The 15331-nt window shown below is 39.2% G+C and overlaps 1 protein-coding gene across 3 annotated transcripts in view; it reads right to left on the bottom strand.

The window, feature by feature from the left end:
• Positions 1–15331, bottom strand: part of Lama2 (laminin subunit alpha 2) — a 679163-nt gene that overhangs the window by 149945 nt on the left and 513887 nt on the right. For all 3 annotated transcript variants that reach the window (XM_008827821.3, XM_029560968.1, XM_029560969.1), the window contains 2 exons: positions 11012–11154; positions 6882–6980 (listed from right to left, as the gene is read on the bottom strand). In XM_008827821.3, coding sequence (XP_008826043.1) covers positions 6882–6980; positions 11012–11154 — 242 coding nt within the window. The remainder of the gene's footprint in view (positions 1–6881; positions 6981–11011; positions 11155–15331) is intronic.

Genomic DNA, 15331 nt, shown 5'->3' with positions numbered 1-15331 from the left:
AGGACAGAAGAGGCTGTCAGATCCCCTGGAACTAGAGTTATGGACAGTTGTTAGCTGCCATGTGGGTGCTGGGATTTGAACCCGGGTCTTCTGCAAGAACAGTCAGTGTTCTTAACCACTGAGCCATCTCTCCAGCCCTAGTTATTTATTTCTATTTTATGTGTATGAGTGTGTATTGCCTGTGTTTGTGTAAGTGCACCTGTGTCTTGCAATGCCCGCAGAGGTCAGAAGAGGGTGTTGGATCCCCTGGAACTGCAGTTAGGATGGTTATCAGCCACCACATGGGTGCTGGGAATCAAACCCACATCCTCTGCAGGAGCAGATAATGTTCTTAACCACTGAACCATTTTTCCAGCTCCAGAAGTTTGTTTTCAACCATCTCCTTTCTAGGCTTTTTAGGTAACAGAACATGAAAAATGAATAGATTAAAAATGTATTAGAATGGAGGTAAAAAAAAGTTAATGTTAAAGTGGAAAAATCTTGCAAATACCACCTTAGCCAAGTGATCAAGTTTAATTTCAACAATAGTAAGATCTATTGAACATACAGGTCCTCAAGATTATGCCAGAGGTGGTCCTTCACTTCTGAGGTCTTTCTCACAAGAACTTGTAACTTCGTCTAATCATGACAAAAATATGACATGAAACCCTAACTGAGGGACATCCTCTAAGACATACAATGTATCATAGCTGTCAAAATTATCAAAGCCAAGCTGAGAAACCATCATAACTAGTGAACCTATCATAACCTGAAAAGACATGTTGGCTACATTGAGCCTGACACTCTTGATAAGACCCTGGAAAAGTAAAATAACATTAAGTAGAAACTAAGGAAATGACCATAGTTGCCTTTCACTCATAATGATGTGCGAGATGCACCATATTAACAAGTTAGAAGCTTTTTCTACCCTGAACCCCTAACCCCTAGCACCATGTGTGTGGATGAGGTCTCAGACTTGTGGCTCTCTTTAAGTCTTGCTCGCTTTTCTGAAAAAGCCAGAAAAGTGGAAACTTTCCTTCTCTTCTCTGTATTTCTTTTCCATCCATGCTTTCCCTAATGCTTTGGGCTGCCCTGGCACCTTGTATTTCTTTCCTTTTTCTCTAAAGCTCCCTCCCCTGCCCTGTCATGTGTCTGCTAGTCCACCATGTGTCTGTCTGACCTGTATAGACTCTAAACCAACATGGTTTTATGGCTTTTTCCCTTCACCCCTTCATTCTTCTTCATAAGGCAGCTGCTGATCTTTAGAGCATGTTTGCCATGAAGATGAAATCTAGAGGGTGATGGGGGGATATGGATAAGGGAAGGGAGTCTAAATATGATTAAGATGTATGAAATTCACAAGAATTTAATAAATATATATATATATCAAAAAATAAAAAGACCACCCTGCACAAAAACAAGTCAAAATGGATCAAATACCTCAATGTGAAATCTGAAACACTGAAACTCTTAGAAGAAAACATGAGCAGTACCCTAAAAGATATGGGTGTAGGAAAGGACTTTCTAAACTGGACACCAGTTACTCAGAAATTGAGGTCAACAATTGACAAGTGGACCCTCATTAAACTAAAAAGCTTCTGCATAGCAAAGGAAATAACCAATCCAGTGAAGAGGAAGCCCACAGAGTGGGAAAATTTCTTCACTAGCTATACAGCGACAGAGGATTAATATACAGAATATACAAAGAACTAAAAATAGCAAAGAAGCAAGAAAACAAATGATTCAATTAAAAAAATAGGATATGGATCTGAACAGAAAGCTCTCGAAAGAAGAAATAAAAATGACTAAGAAACACCTTAAAAGTATTCAATATCCTTAGTAATTAGGGAAATGTAAATCAAAACTACTTTAAGATTTCATCTTACCATAGTCAGAATGGTTAAGATCAAAAGAACAAAGGATACCAAATACTGGCAAGGATGCAGGGAAAGAGGAACCCTCATTCACTGCTGGTGGAATTGCAAACTGGTGCAACCACTCTGGAAATTAATGTGGAGAATTCTTAAGAAACTAAAAATACATCTACCATCTGATCCAGTTGTACCACTACTTGACATAAACCCAAAGGACACAGCCTACTGCAGAGATACTTGCTCAGTCATGTTTATTACTAATCTTTTCAGAATAGCTAAGAAATGGAAACCACCTAAAAGTTCCTCAACTGACAAATGGATAATCAAAATGTGGTATATTTACACAATGGAGTTCTACTCAGGGGTTTAAAAAAAAATGAAATCATGAAATGTGCAGGTAAAGGACAGAACTAGAAACAGTTATTCTAAGTGAAGTAACAAACTCAGAAAATCAAGTGATGTATAGCCTGTCTCATTTGTGGGCCTTAGTTTCAAATCCTTGGATAGGAGCATATATCCTGATATAATCATAGGGGCCAGGAAAATGGAAGGAAAACATGGGATAAAGGGAAGACAGAGCTTGAAAGATGGGACTAGTAGGAGGCAGGTGTTATTAAGAGGTAAATGTGGGAAATGGGGGTATTTGACTGGGAAGGGAGGAGGGATGATTATACAAGGCACCATGGGAGTGAAGGGGAAGGAACCCAAAAGAGGGAGATAGGAGACAGATGCTATAAAGGAGGAAATGATGAAAATGTGGGTATTTTGACAGTAGAGGGAGGAGGGAGGCTTATACAGGAGAAGAGAGAGGTGAGATAAAGTAATGTTTAGATGGTGTGGAAACCCATAGTTCAAAAGAGTACTGAAAAGTTGACATTTTATATCATATAAATACATACATGTATATACAGGCATATATGTATGTATGTATGTATGTATGTATGTATATGAGTGCATGTGTATAACTGAAGGCCTGAAGGCTATATAACAAAAACAGCGCCAGACAGGAGAAATCTCCTTTCACATTGTTGGTTAGGGTAGTCCAAGAGGCTCCCATAATAACACAGGCTATTGCCACAGTCTTTGATTGTCTCCCGAACTTGAAGGTAAGACCCTATTGCTGAAGACAGGACATACTTTGTACACAGGACTTGGAGAAATAGAGGTAGAACTGACCTGGAAGCTTCCTCCCTGGAGACTAGCTCTCATAGTATCAGAGTTATATAAGCTGCCAAAGGAGAAAACCAATCAATGGTTCAACCCACCTGTAAAGCCACAATGATGACCGGCACAGCACACTACCTCTATTGGTGCAGTAGCGGCACTGTTATCTTGGGGGTAATCAACAGTTATCTAATTGAACTTAAGACCTGATCAATTGGAGGAAACTCATGTGTGGTATAATAAACACAGCCAAGTACACACAGCTGGAGAGATCCTAGATTCTAGAAAAAAACCCGTCTCTCACATCCCTAGACAAATGTAATTTGTTACTGTATGCTAAATATGTATCTTTATATTTACAGACAAGTGTACCTCTCACCACTCAACAAAGAAGCTTCTTTTTGCAACAGATGGAGACTATTAAAGTTTTGCAATTGGTCACACACAGAGAATAAGTGTCTATGAGATGCCTGGTCCTAAATGACACATCTACAATGGAACTTCTATACCTAAGACTCATGAAACATAATGAAAAAGCAGTAAAGAGAATATTAATACATCTCTCAGTTCTCACCAGCAAAGCTTCCTCATGCAACAGAGGGAGATTAAGAAAGAAGGCCACAGCTGACCAAAGTGTAGAGAATACGAGACTGCAGAGTGTGTATCCCTGGATAGGACCCCATATTAAACTTCACTCACCCAGGGCTCAGGGACCATTGCAGAAGAAGAGGTGGAAGCATTCTAAGAGCCAGGAGTGGTGGATGACTATAAGGGGCAGAGTTTTCCACACAGCTGGGGACTTGCTCATATGAATTCATAGCAATGGTGACAGCATGCACAAGACCCATGTAAACCCAAACCAGACAAAAACCCAGCATAGAACTGGGGAAATGAGTAAGAAGCCCTAGTCTTAGCTGAGGAACTATTGGCAACTAGTCATTGCTGGGGGTGGAGAGTTGGTCTTCTTTAACGGAGTGACCAGACTCCAGCGGATGGACTCACACTGAGGGACATTTGGGAACAAAAACTTGACTTGATAGACCTTAACATAATAACAGAATGCATGAAATCTGGTGGGGGGTTATAAGGCGATATATATAGGGGAGGAGTCTAAGTACGATTAATATGTATTATATAAAATGCACAAAAATTAAATAAAAAATTTATATGGAAAGATATAATTGATAAAAAGTTATTACATATCTTACAAATAACTATTAAATAACAGTAAGACAGGCTGGGGAGATGGCTTAGTGGGTAAAGTGCTTGCTGCACGGCAATGAGAAACAGAGTTAGGATCCCTAGTACCCACATAAAAAAGCCAAGCATAGTGCCATGCCTTTGTATTAGCCCAATTCCAAAAACATTATCAATACCAAATGCCACTAAGGAGGTGGAATGACAGCAACTCCCATTCTTTCTTGGTGGGAATGCAGAATGTACATGTAGTTTAGAAGACCTTTGAAAATTTTCTTACAAAACTAACAATACTCTTAAAAAATTGCTCCAGCAATTATGATGCTTGATATTTACTCAAATGAGTTGAAAGTAATGTTCACAAAAAATTTGAACATAGATATTTATAGGGGATTTATTCATATTGCTGAGACTTGAGAGCAACCGAGATGTCCTTCAGTAAGTGAATGGACAAATGAACTGTGATGTGTGAAGACAGTAGAATATTATCTAGAGCTAAAAAGAAATGAGCTATTAAGCCTTGAAAGGAAATACAGAAAGCTTAGGTGTGTATCACTGAAGGCAAGAAGCCAATCTGAAATTGCTCCATTCTTTCCATTCTTTGTTTTCAGTTATATGACATTCGGCTAAGGCTATTCCACAGAGACATGAAAAAGATCAGTAGTTGCTGAGGGCTAGAGAGGAGGGACGAATGAAGATGTGAGCATAAAAGGTCCCTAGGGCAGCGAAACTATTCTGTAGTGTATTTTAATGTTGAATATTTGCTGTTATGTATCTGTATGGAGTGTACAATGTCAAGAGTGAACAGTAAAGTAAGTGATGAGCTTTGGGCAATAATAATGTAGCATTATAGGCTCATTGACTATGACAAATGTCCCTTTAGCAGGGCAGGTGACCAGTGGGAACAATGATGGGGGGCCAAGGCACAGAGGAATTCTCTGAACTTTCTGCTCAGTTTCTCTTTCAGCTTTAAACTGCTCTAATATGCTTTTCAAAAATATACAAATTTGGTGTGGGAAGTCTTCTGTCTGGAAAGAAGAAAGCATGTGGGCTAAGGCACAAAAGAGAGATCTGACACTTCTGGTGAAATAATAGCTCTTATGTCTCTAGACTGAGATCATCAAACTCAGTTAAAGCAGGGTCAATGTCGCCTTCCCTTACACTTCTGTCCACAGGGTCTTCCACAGTGCCTGCCACAGGGGGACCCATCAATGAACAGGTACATGAGTGAAATGCTAAGTGTTCTGGGGATTTTCTAAGTACCACTTACCACATTCAACTGCTCCAGTTTTGGGAAGTTCTCAGGTACAATTTTTATTCCTTTATTATTAATTTGCATACAATTGTTACATAGTATCCTCCACATACCCTAAACTCTTACACACAATCACACACATGCATGCATATGAGTGCACATACACAACTAAGAGCTCCTTGAAGACCCTCAATATTTTTCATCTGCCAACATTTCACTTGGGCTTTCTATATAATGGACAAACAAACAGAAGTGGATTGAATTGAATTACCATGACTTGTTTAAATTCTTTTACTTAGGAATATTCACATAACAAGTCAAATACTATTAGCCATTAAATTAATATGCAATTCATATACTCAGTGTTTCAATATTTTTAGCAAGAATCTCTCTTCTGTGCCTGTACAGTGTATGTTGTAGGCTGGGTCACTGAACATGCAACTGGAACATCAGAACTATTGTTCAGGCATATGTGCTCAGAAGCCACTTGATTTTCCTGTGGAAATTTTCTGAATCCAGTAGCAGTTTATGGAAAACTTACTCAGACAGGGGAAATGTGAAGCTGGGTCTCGCTCAGGAATCTGAGTTTGTCAAGTATTATGGCCATTGTCAATTCATTCCCTGTTAAGGCTGGATGCAGCCCCTCTTTAAACAGCTAGGTAATCTTCAAGACCCTTTTTGCTCCAGACTTCTTTGTCATTTCAAGCTAAGTTTAGTCAATCTACTGAACTCCTAGGTTGCAGGCCAGTTTCCGTGATCATGCATTTTTCTGGCCACAAGATGGCGGACTTTATGTTGTTTTCTACAAAGTGCAAAGAACCTCAACCCTCTTGCAGCTTTGAAATTTTAAAACACCAATTGCTGGAAAAGGGCTGATAGATAAATGTAACATGGAATCTACATTCTGACTCTAAATGGCGTCTTAAATGCTTTGGATTTCCACAGTGAAGAGCTCCTCTTTTGAGAAGGAGCGCCGCTTTAGACTGTGTTTCTATACAAATGCAAAACTTCTCTGAGTTCAGAGACCACAAGTATTTTCATTTGTTTTTCTTTCTTTCTTTCTTTTTTTTTACACAATCCAGGAAAAAGATTTTAAAACTTAGAATTGATGAAAAAAAACACACACACAAAAACTTCTACTAAAGAAGCTACTTAAACTTTTGACTTTTTCCTTTACCCATGCCAACTGTGATAACTTGGGTTTTTTTGTGTATGGGGGGGTGTTGGGAAAAGTCACTGTGTTATAAGATTGTACTTGAAGCAGAAGTAGCAAACCATGATTCCTCTATTTTTTGCACCAAATTTGGAGTGAGGAAGATTTCAGAATCTTGATGTACGGTTCCTTAATTTCTAAGGAATTGAGTTTTTAAGATCTCTGTGATTTAAGGAGATTCATTGTGTTTCCAACTCACTCTGGTCAGAAGTTCATTCATTTCCATCACAAGTGTGTTGAGGTTGCCCTCTGCCAACTGAATGAGCCTCTCTGGTGCCCGCTGGGGTGAGAGCAGGTGCTGAAAAAGATTTCATACCATATACATCTTAGTAAATGGCTTTGCAGTCCTACTAGGGTTGAACAGAGCACATTTTTCCTGTATACACAGAGAACTTAGCTTTTCCACCTTCAATTCAAGAGAAACTATTACAACAGGCACTTACTAATGACTGCCATGCCAGATAATAAGAGTGGTAGCAATTTGTTCAGAAATTACTCCATACTGAGTTTTGTTTTTCTTTTCAATTCACTTTTTACAAGAGCTTTATGAGGTACAGTCCCATTTTCTGGATGAGCAAACTGTGGATTGAATAGGGTTTTTCACAGAAGACCACACAGCTAGTAATGGGTTGAGTTTAGCAATACATTGGATTCCTTAAGGCTCCCATTGCAATCAGAAGAACTACAGCTAATAGGTAAGAAAGAGAACAGAGGCCAGGGCCACAAGGACCTCACTTACTGAGCACAAACTTCCCAGGGGTCAGGAAGGGTAGGAGCTGGCCTGGCACACACAGGTGGGCCAGGTTTCTTTGTTGAACATAAATGTTCTCATAGGATTCTACCTTAGATAGAGTCACTCTGTGATAGTGATGGACCAAATGAAACGTGAGGCCACTGTGTAATCTTGTCTAAGCATAGACAGTACCATGTCCTTGTGCAGATCACAAAAATATCCCATTTCTTACCTAATAGGAGGGATGCCACTTCTTGTTAATTACAGCTTTGGCTACACTCTGCTTGTCCCTTCTAGATCAGATTCTCTAGAATAAGCAATTAAGGAGCTGTTCCTACTTCCTAACAGTACAGTAGAGTACAAACTCCTGCATCCTGGAATCTGCCCTATTTGAGGAGGCCAAGAACAAGTCCAAATACTGCATGTTATTGTCTACACCTTCTTATCGAGGCACCCCTGCAATTTCCCCGTGATGCTTAACATTCATGGCTCTGTAGGTCTTTGACTAGGACTTGGGGGACTGTGACTCAATAAAATATAATTTCCTAAAGGCTGTAAAGTATCAAAATGTTATTTTGAGTATTCAAATAATAGCTGCATTATGAAAAAAAAAAACCCAGAAATACAGAATGAAGAAAGCTTGGAATTTAAGGAATATCCAGGTCATTTTGATCAGCATTCAGACATTGGAGGGTGGGAGACTAAGTTCTTTGGGCCTGATGATGTTTGTGACTGAAAACTCTTTCAGAGGTCTTCTCCGGATTTCATCATCCATTGCTTAAGGACTATTTTCTTTCAAGGCTTTAAAAATATTTATTTATTATTCTGTGTATTTGATGTGAGGATGAAAGAGACAGAGACAGAGAGATGGGAGAGAGAGGGTATAGGTGTGCACACACCACAGCACACATGTGGAAGTCAGACGACAACTTCCTTCTAATGTCAGTTCCAAGGGTTCCAAGATGTTTATGTCCAACTGAAATATGTGCCTTTCTAATTTATTTTCTATTTTTTTAATATTTTCTCTCTATATATGGAAATAACTGGTCAGCCTCCTTTTCATGAATTGATTTATGCCATAAATGTAGCCATATAAGGTAAGGTAAATAGATTTGTGGCCTGGCTTTCAAGGCTGTCCATCATATGGCCCTCTTCAGGCTCCAGCTTTATCTCTAACAAGCAGGCCTGACTTCTAATGTCTGCCAGACAGGCCCAATGCATTCCCTCTGCCTTGTGTATGTGGCTCTCTTAGGAAGGATTCAATGGCAAGAGCATGGCCCAGGGCCAGGGAGGCCTTATCACTGGCTAGCTAGCTCCTCCCAGGTGAGTTATTTTTGTCTCTTTGGGGTTTACAAAGACTGTTTCAATGTCAAACACTGTCAAACTATACTGCTTCTATTCAAATCTCTCCTCTACACACATGAAATCTTGTGCTTCAAACAAAACTTCATCATGCCTCAGTTTCCCTATCTGAAATAAAATTAATACAGTGCTTTTGTTACAGTCAGTCAGTCTGCTGTAACAAAAATAACCATAGACTGGGTGGCTTGAGAAAAATGTTCATCTCTGAAAACTAGGCAGTCTAAGGTCAAGGTGTCAATCAATTTGGTTTCTGGCGAGGGTCTGCCTATGGCTATCTTCTCCCCACATCCTGGAATGGCTGGCAGGGAGATATATCCTTTTTCCTATTGTTATAAAGCCATTAATGGCATCATAAGGGTTTCATTTCCATGCCACAATTTAACCCTGATCACTTACCCATGACACCCCAGTTCAAAATACCATTACATTAGGGATTAGGGTTTGCTGAGATTACAGAATGTCTGTGTAGCTCACAAACATTAGGACTGAAATGTTAGTCCTAAGACAATGATATTAGAAAGTGGAGCTTTGGGAAAGTGATTGGGATACTAGGGCCAATCCCTTGTGCTTAGGATAGTGCGCTTTGAAATATACCCAGACAGTTCACTATTCTTTTCTACCATACGAGGACAAAGGAAGAAGGACGATTCTGTAAAGAACAAGCCCTTGCCAGACAATGAATCTGCCTTGATCTTGGGCTTTCAAGCCACCAGAATGGTTAAAAATAAGTTTCTACTGTTTATAAGCTTGCAAGTTATGATATTTTGTTGTAGCAACCAAGCAGGTAAGACAAGGCTTCAACACATGAATTTGGGGGACATAAACTTTATACAAAGTTCCTTCTTGGACTATTTTGTATGAGTCATGTATGATAATTCACATAAGATTTAATTATATAAATTTTTAATAAATGTTAGTTATTCTTCCTGCCATCATTACTTTCCTATTCTGGAAAACTGAGATGAAAATAAAGCAATGGTGGGCATTAAGTATAGTCCCTCTACAAGCAACTACCACCCTCTAGGGAATGAAGCTTAGGTTTCTTCCTACTGTTGTTGCTGGTATATCTCTTCATATTAAAGTGGAGTCTGTCATCCAACTTCCAACCAGATTATATCTCATTAGTGTCACATTCCCTAGTTACTCTGAGTCTTACTGATTTTTCTAATTTTTGTGCTTTCTTGTATTTCAAATCTTTAGATAACTATCTAACCATGCATTTTTGCTAAGGGCTTAATTATTATTTAACTTAAAAAAATAACATAGCATCTAATCTTCCTGAAGGTAGTAGCACAATCAGAATTGTTAAGAAATGCCTAGGCAACTGAGTATGACCCAAGGACCCTGGAATTTCTCAGTAAGTACTTGATTATTGAGTGACAACATCTAAGTAACTGAGTGTTATGTATACTTTTGTAAATGACCTCTGCAAACAACCCCAATTTTCTAAACATTTCCTCCCAGCTCTCCCCAGATTGAGACCTTTCTAGTATTGTTTCTGCATAGTGTATTTCTGGATTGGTGCTTTTAGAATCACTTTCAAAGTTGCATTTTATTTCATCTTGAGTTCTCAGCTCGACAATAAAAATAATTAGTGTTGATGAAAGCATTTCTAGATTCCAGGCACTTGAGTGATGGATGCCACCACTGAGGATCCACATTTGCATGATTCAAAGGGCAATTTGAGTGCATAAGTCATGAACGATTGTCATTCTGGACCCCTTGCAAGGAGCTCGCCAGTTAAACTGTAGGAATATGGAACTGAGTTACCACCTGTTGCCTGTGGAGGTGAGAACCAGTGGGGAAGCAGTTCATATCATTTTCTTCTTGCAAGAAGCAATTTATTTTCCGCTGAAGTCATATTACTTTAGATTAATGTTTTTAATTTGAGTTTTATTATTTTTGCAGGCTTTTGTAAGGATTAATTTGTTTTGATTTTATGGTGCTATAAGTATAAGGAACACATACCTGATTTTATGTTTGCACATGTTTAAGTCACATAATAAAACTGATTTAGGTCAAACAGAGGCAGGTACACAAGTCTCTTTTCCTTTAATAGCACTCGTCATACTGTAGTTCTCCAGTCTGAAACATTGGTTTAGAGCATCTGAACTTCCTCACAGCTGCTTGCCTGGTTTGAGGTAGTGGAAGCAGCAGGCACCCATGATGGCCAATACCACGTGGGAAGCATCTGCCGGCTCAGCCTTACACCTACTGCTAGTGCTGCCACCTACCTTTAGTTCCTGAGTTGTGTTTTCAAGACCATACAGAATTTTATATGGAGCAGGAAGTGGGCCTGTGAGGTTGATGTTCATGACTATCTGTTCCAGGCGAGCCAGGTCACCAAGAAGGAGGCCCGTGCACTCATCTCCACAAACTGTGAAAAGGAAACCATGAAGAATATTTACTTTGGCTGAACACCCCAGCCAGAGGCTCAAAGATTTCACTTTTGAGATGCTTTATGGACCAAACATAATTCAGAGACTCATCTCAGATAATTAATGCTACCGCATTGCGACAGCTGAAGAAAGATGAGAACAAAAAATGAATAAGTTACGTCTGTCACCCAGAATCTGAAATACAGAAGATGATCTAGTTAGAGGGCCCAAACAGGAGGAGCAAATTGAGGGTTTTTTTCGGGGGTTGGGGGACATGTTGCAGAACCAGTAAAAGAAATGCGAAACACGAAATATAAAACTTTGAAGAGTCCAAAACCCTTACAGGAGCACTGTATAGAACTCAACGCCAGCTGCATCTGAATGCTCTCTGTATCCAAGTGAGCTGAGCCACCTTCCACATTACTGGCCCAGAGTCTGTAGCAGATTGGCCTGCAAACTGCTTTGTATATTATCAAAAGTTATAAAACTACCATCTTGATACATATTCAACAGATATTGTGTGTGTGCACATGCAAATGCATGTGTGTGCCTGTGTTCGTGTGAAGGCCAAATATCTTCTTTTTAGCACTTTCTACCTTATGGTTTGAGACTGCATCTTTTATTAAACCTGGAGCTCACCATTTTGTCAAGACTGGCTGGCCAGCAAGACCAGAGATCCTCCTGTCTCCATCTCCTGAGCATTGGAATAACAGATATATGTCGCTGTATCTAGCTTTTTACGGGTGTGCTGAGGATCCAAACTTAGGAGTGATAAGCACTTCACTGATTGAGCTATCTCTCCAGACTCTCAGCAGAATCAAAGAAGGAAACTCTCCTCTAATTATTTTTCCCAGTCTTGATATTTATTTTTATCTCTGTTATTGCCAGTTCTTCCGCTTTCATCCCAAGCATGCTATGACTCATTATGTGCTGCAGCCCCATAGATCTCTACTTAATGATTAACTTTATCCAGTTTTGTAAATGAACACCTTTTAAGGGCAGGGTAAGATCTGTTTTTTAAGTAACTGAATTTGTTAACATCACTCAAATTAGCTTGCTAAGAATCAGAAAGAGGAACTCTTCAAACTTCATAGTGGTAGGCAGGCATAGAAAGATAAATGGATTGTTGTCTTTTCATTACCAAATAAAATCTGTAAACAGTATATTTTTTAATGGATATATATTATTTGGAAAGTTATACAAATAAACATAATTCACTTTGCGTTTTTTGAGACAAGGTCTAATGTAGCCAAAGCTGGTCTCAACTTAGGTAGCTAAAGATGACCTTGAACTTCAGCTCCTCCTGCTTCAACCCTATGAGTATTAGACTACAGGCATGAGCTGCCATGCCTGGTTTATGCAGTGCTGGTGATCCACAGAACCCAGAGCTGACTTCATGCATGCCAAGCAAACACTTTCTCTACTAGGCTACATTCCCAACCCCTCATTTTTCATTTTTAGGTTTTATATGGCAGAATAATCACATTTATCTTCACACTAAGAAACATGGACTGACATGTATATACAATTACAATTTCTATAGTCTATTCTGCAGACAGAGGTATCAAAATCATATCCATGTTAGAAAAGAGAAATATCTATAACATGGAAATACTGCAATCTGGAACAGGATTGGCTCATGCCCCAAACTGGCAAGAATTCAATTAATTAGTTCTCTAAATAGTACTCCCCTGAGTGACTTAATGGAGAGAAAACCATTAACAGAAGCTTATTAATAAGAACAAGTAGTAGAAAGGGTGATTTTTTGATAGGACAGCAGTTAGAGGTGAGTTGCCATATCCTTCACAGGGATTTCACTGCCCCAGCAGGGCTTTTAATAAATCAGCTCCTTTCAGGTAACATATACAACTGTGTAGCAGCATGTGAGTTACTCTGCAAGCTCCTGATACTTTACAAGTGAGTGAACAAGAGACTCTGGATGCAGGAGCAAAAGTTACGAGCTAGAACTGTCTCTCATACTATTCCAACTAGAATGAAGAGAATTTTTTGCATCATGGAAACAAAATAAAAGGAAGAACGCATTGTGGTTTCTTCAAACCCTTGAGCAGGGCCACTTTAGACAGACCTGTCGACATTCATTATTGTTAAAAAACACATCACAGGACACAGTGAAGTATTAAATGGTTTAAGGGTGAAGATCTCTGGTATGATTCTCAAACTCCAGTGGGCCTGTGAATCACTGGAATGGCTTTCTGAAATCCTAGAGGACTAAGCTTTATTTTGGGTTTCTGATTCTGGAGGTGATCAAATGCTCTGGTTTCTGATTCTCATGCTGAGAATGTACTTTCCTGACAAGCTCCCAGGTGACACTAATACTGCTGGTCTGAGCACCACGCTGTGAGTAACAACCAGGCCAGCAGTATAGGGAGCTTAATAGAAATGCATCACTTTGGGTGTATCCACCCCAGAGCTTACAAGTCACAGCCTGCATTTAGAAAGGGTCCATGTGACCTATACACATGAATGTCGAGAAAGCCCAGCTGGAGAACAGTAGTTCTCAGTGTTGAATGCACATTGGAATCATGGGGATGTAGAAAGTACAAATGCCTGGGCCTTTCCCTACTTCACCTCAGAGATTCTGATTCAATATGTCTATGATAAAATTCAGGCATCAGTATTTCTAAAACATTCCAGATGATTTTCTCGTATACCCAAAGTTTTGAAAGACTAAACCATGTGATAAATCAAAGAGATGCTCAATGCTAAATGGAGGAAGGATTGGAGGAGGTCATTTTGCTTGTTATCTCCTGCGTCTGGGATACATCATCTTCATCCACCTGGCTCCAAAGTGTTCAGGTCAAATGTGTGGCTTCCTCAGAAGGGAAGATGTTGATGACTGATGTTGCTGTTATGTGAACTAGTTACAAGTCCTGTATTCCCTGTGTCTTATTAATTTAACCCTCACGCTTGTGCTGGCTATTATCATTTTGTCATTTATATAGTTATACATTGTTTCCCCTTCAGAAGGGACTTTAAACATCTTGGTCAGAGTGTCTAGGAGCGTACACAACAGGAAAAATTCAGTGACTACTTGTGCATTATTATCTTTGTGAAGAAAGGGAAAGAAGATATTTTGAACACTAAGAATGACAGGGGTCAATATTTGAAGAAGACACCTGGCAGACATACACAAATTCATGAGAGGATGATTTAAAAAGGGAGGTAGGGGTTTTAGAACAGAGAGGGGAAGATGTTGGGTGAGTAGAAAATGTCTGAATGTGAGAATCACATGATTAATAAGAAATGTGTAGAAACAAAGATGTGGAAGAATACAGAAGAGAATTAGAAGAATAATTAGAAAGAAAGATAATAGTCTGACACTAGAGAGGCAGAGACTGTCTGAAATCAAGAAAGATAGTCTTTATCAAATTCCTAAAGGACTCTATATCCTATTACCAAGATATTTGCTCATCCATGTTTATTGCTGCTGTATTCACAATAGTAAGGAAATGGAATCAGCTTAGATGTCCATCAACTGATGGATGGTCCATGAAAATATGCTACATGTATACAGTGGGGATTTTATTTAGCTCCAAAGGAAAATAAAAATTATGAAATGTGCAAGTAAATAGATGAAATTAAATGGCTAAAAAAATTTACTGAGTGAGATGACCCAGGCACAGAGAAATAAATACTGTATGTTCTCCCTCATACGTAGATCCTAGCTTTGAATCTCTAATCTGTGTGTTCTATTTAGAGTTCCTAGAGAGGCAGAAAATCTAGAATGGGGGTTCCTTAATGGAGGGGAGATAACAGAATGTAGATAATATGAAAGTAGAGGAGAAAATGCTGGAAGTGGAAAGACTTAAGAAGGGAGAGGGTGGGAGGATAAGATATGAGAAAGCAGAAGAGTTAGCAAAAGGATGCGTGCAAGAAAAAGCATACAGAAACTTACTACATTATAAATAAACTACAATGTGTAATCTGTTTTTAAAATGTATTGGGGTTTCCTATCCTCTTTCCCACTTCTGAGCTGGGATTTTGTCTGGCTTGAGCTCATATAATTCCTAGCTGAAGCCGAGGAATTATTGGCAACTGCTGGGAAGCGCGATTCAGTTTTCTTTATGAATGTGACTCTGGGTAGGTTTACGAGACTCCAGTGGCTAAACCCACACTGGAGGATGTGTCAGAACACAGGTTTGACTCAATAAACCT

This window comes from Nannospalax galili, unplaced genomic scaffold (genome assembly GCF_000622305.1).
Source record: "Nannospalax galili isolate Female #2095 unplaced genomic scaffold, S.galili_v1.0 scaffold53, whole genome shotgun sequence".
Taxonomy (NCBI): Eukaryota; Metazoa; Chordata; class Mammalia; order Rodentia; family Spalacidae; genus Nannospalax; species Nannospalax galili.
Note: the sequence above shows the minus strand (reverse complement) of the source record. Positions and strands in the feature narration are given on the sequence as shown.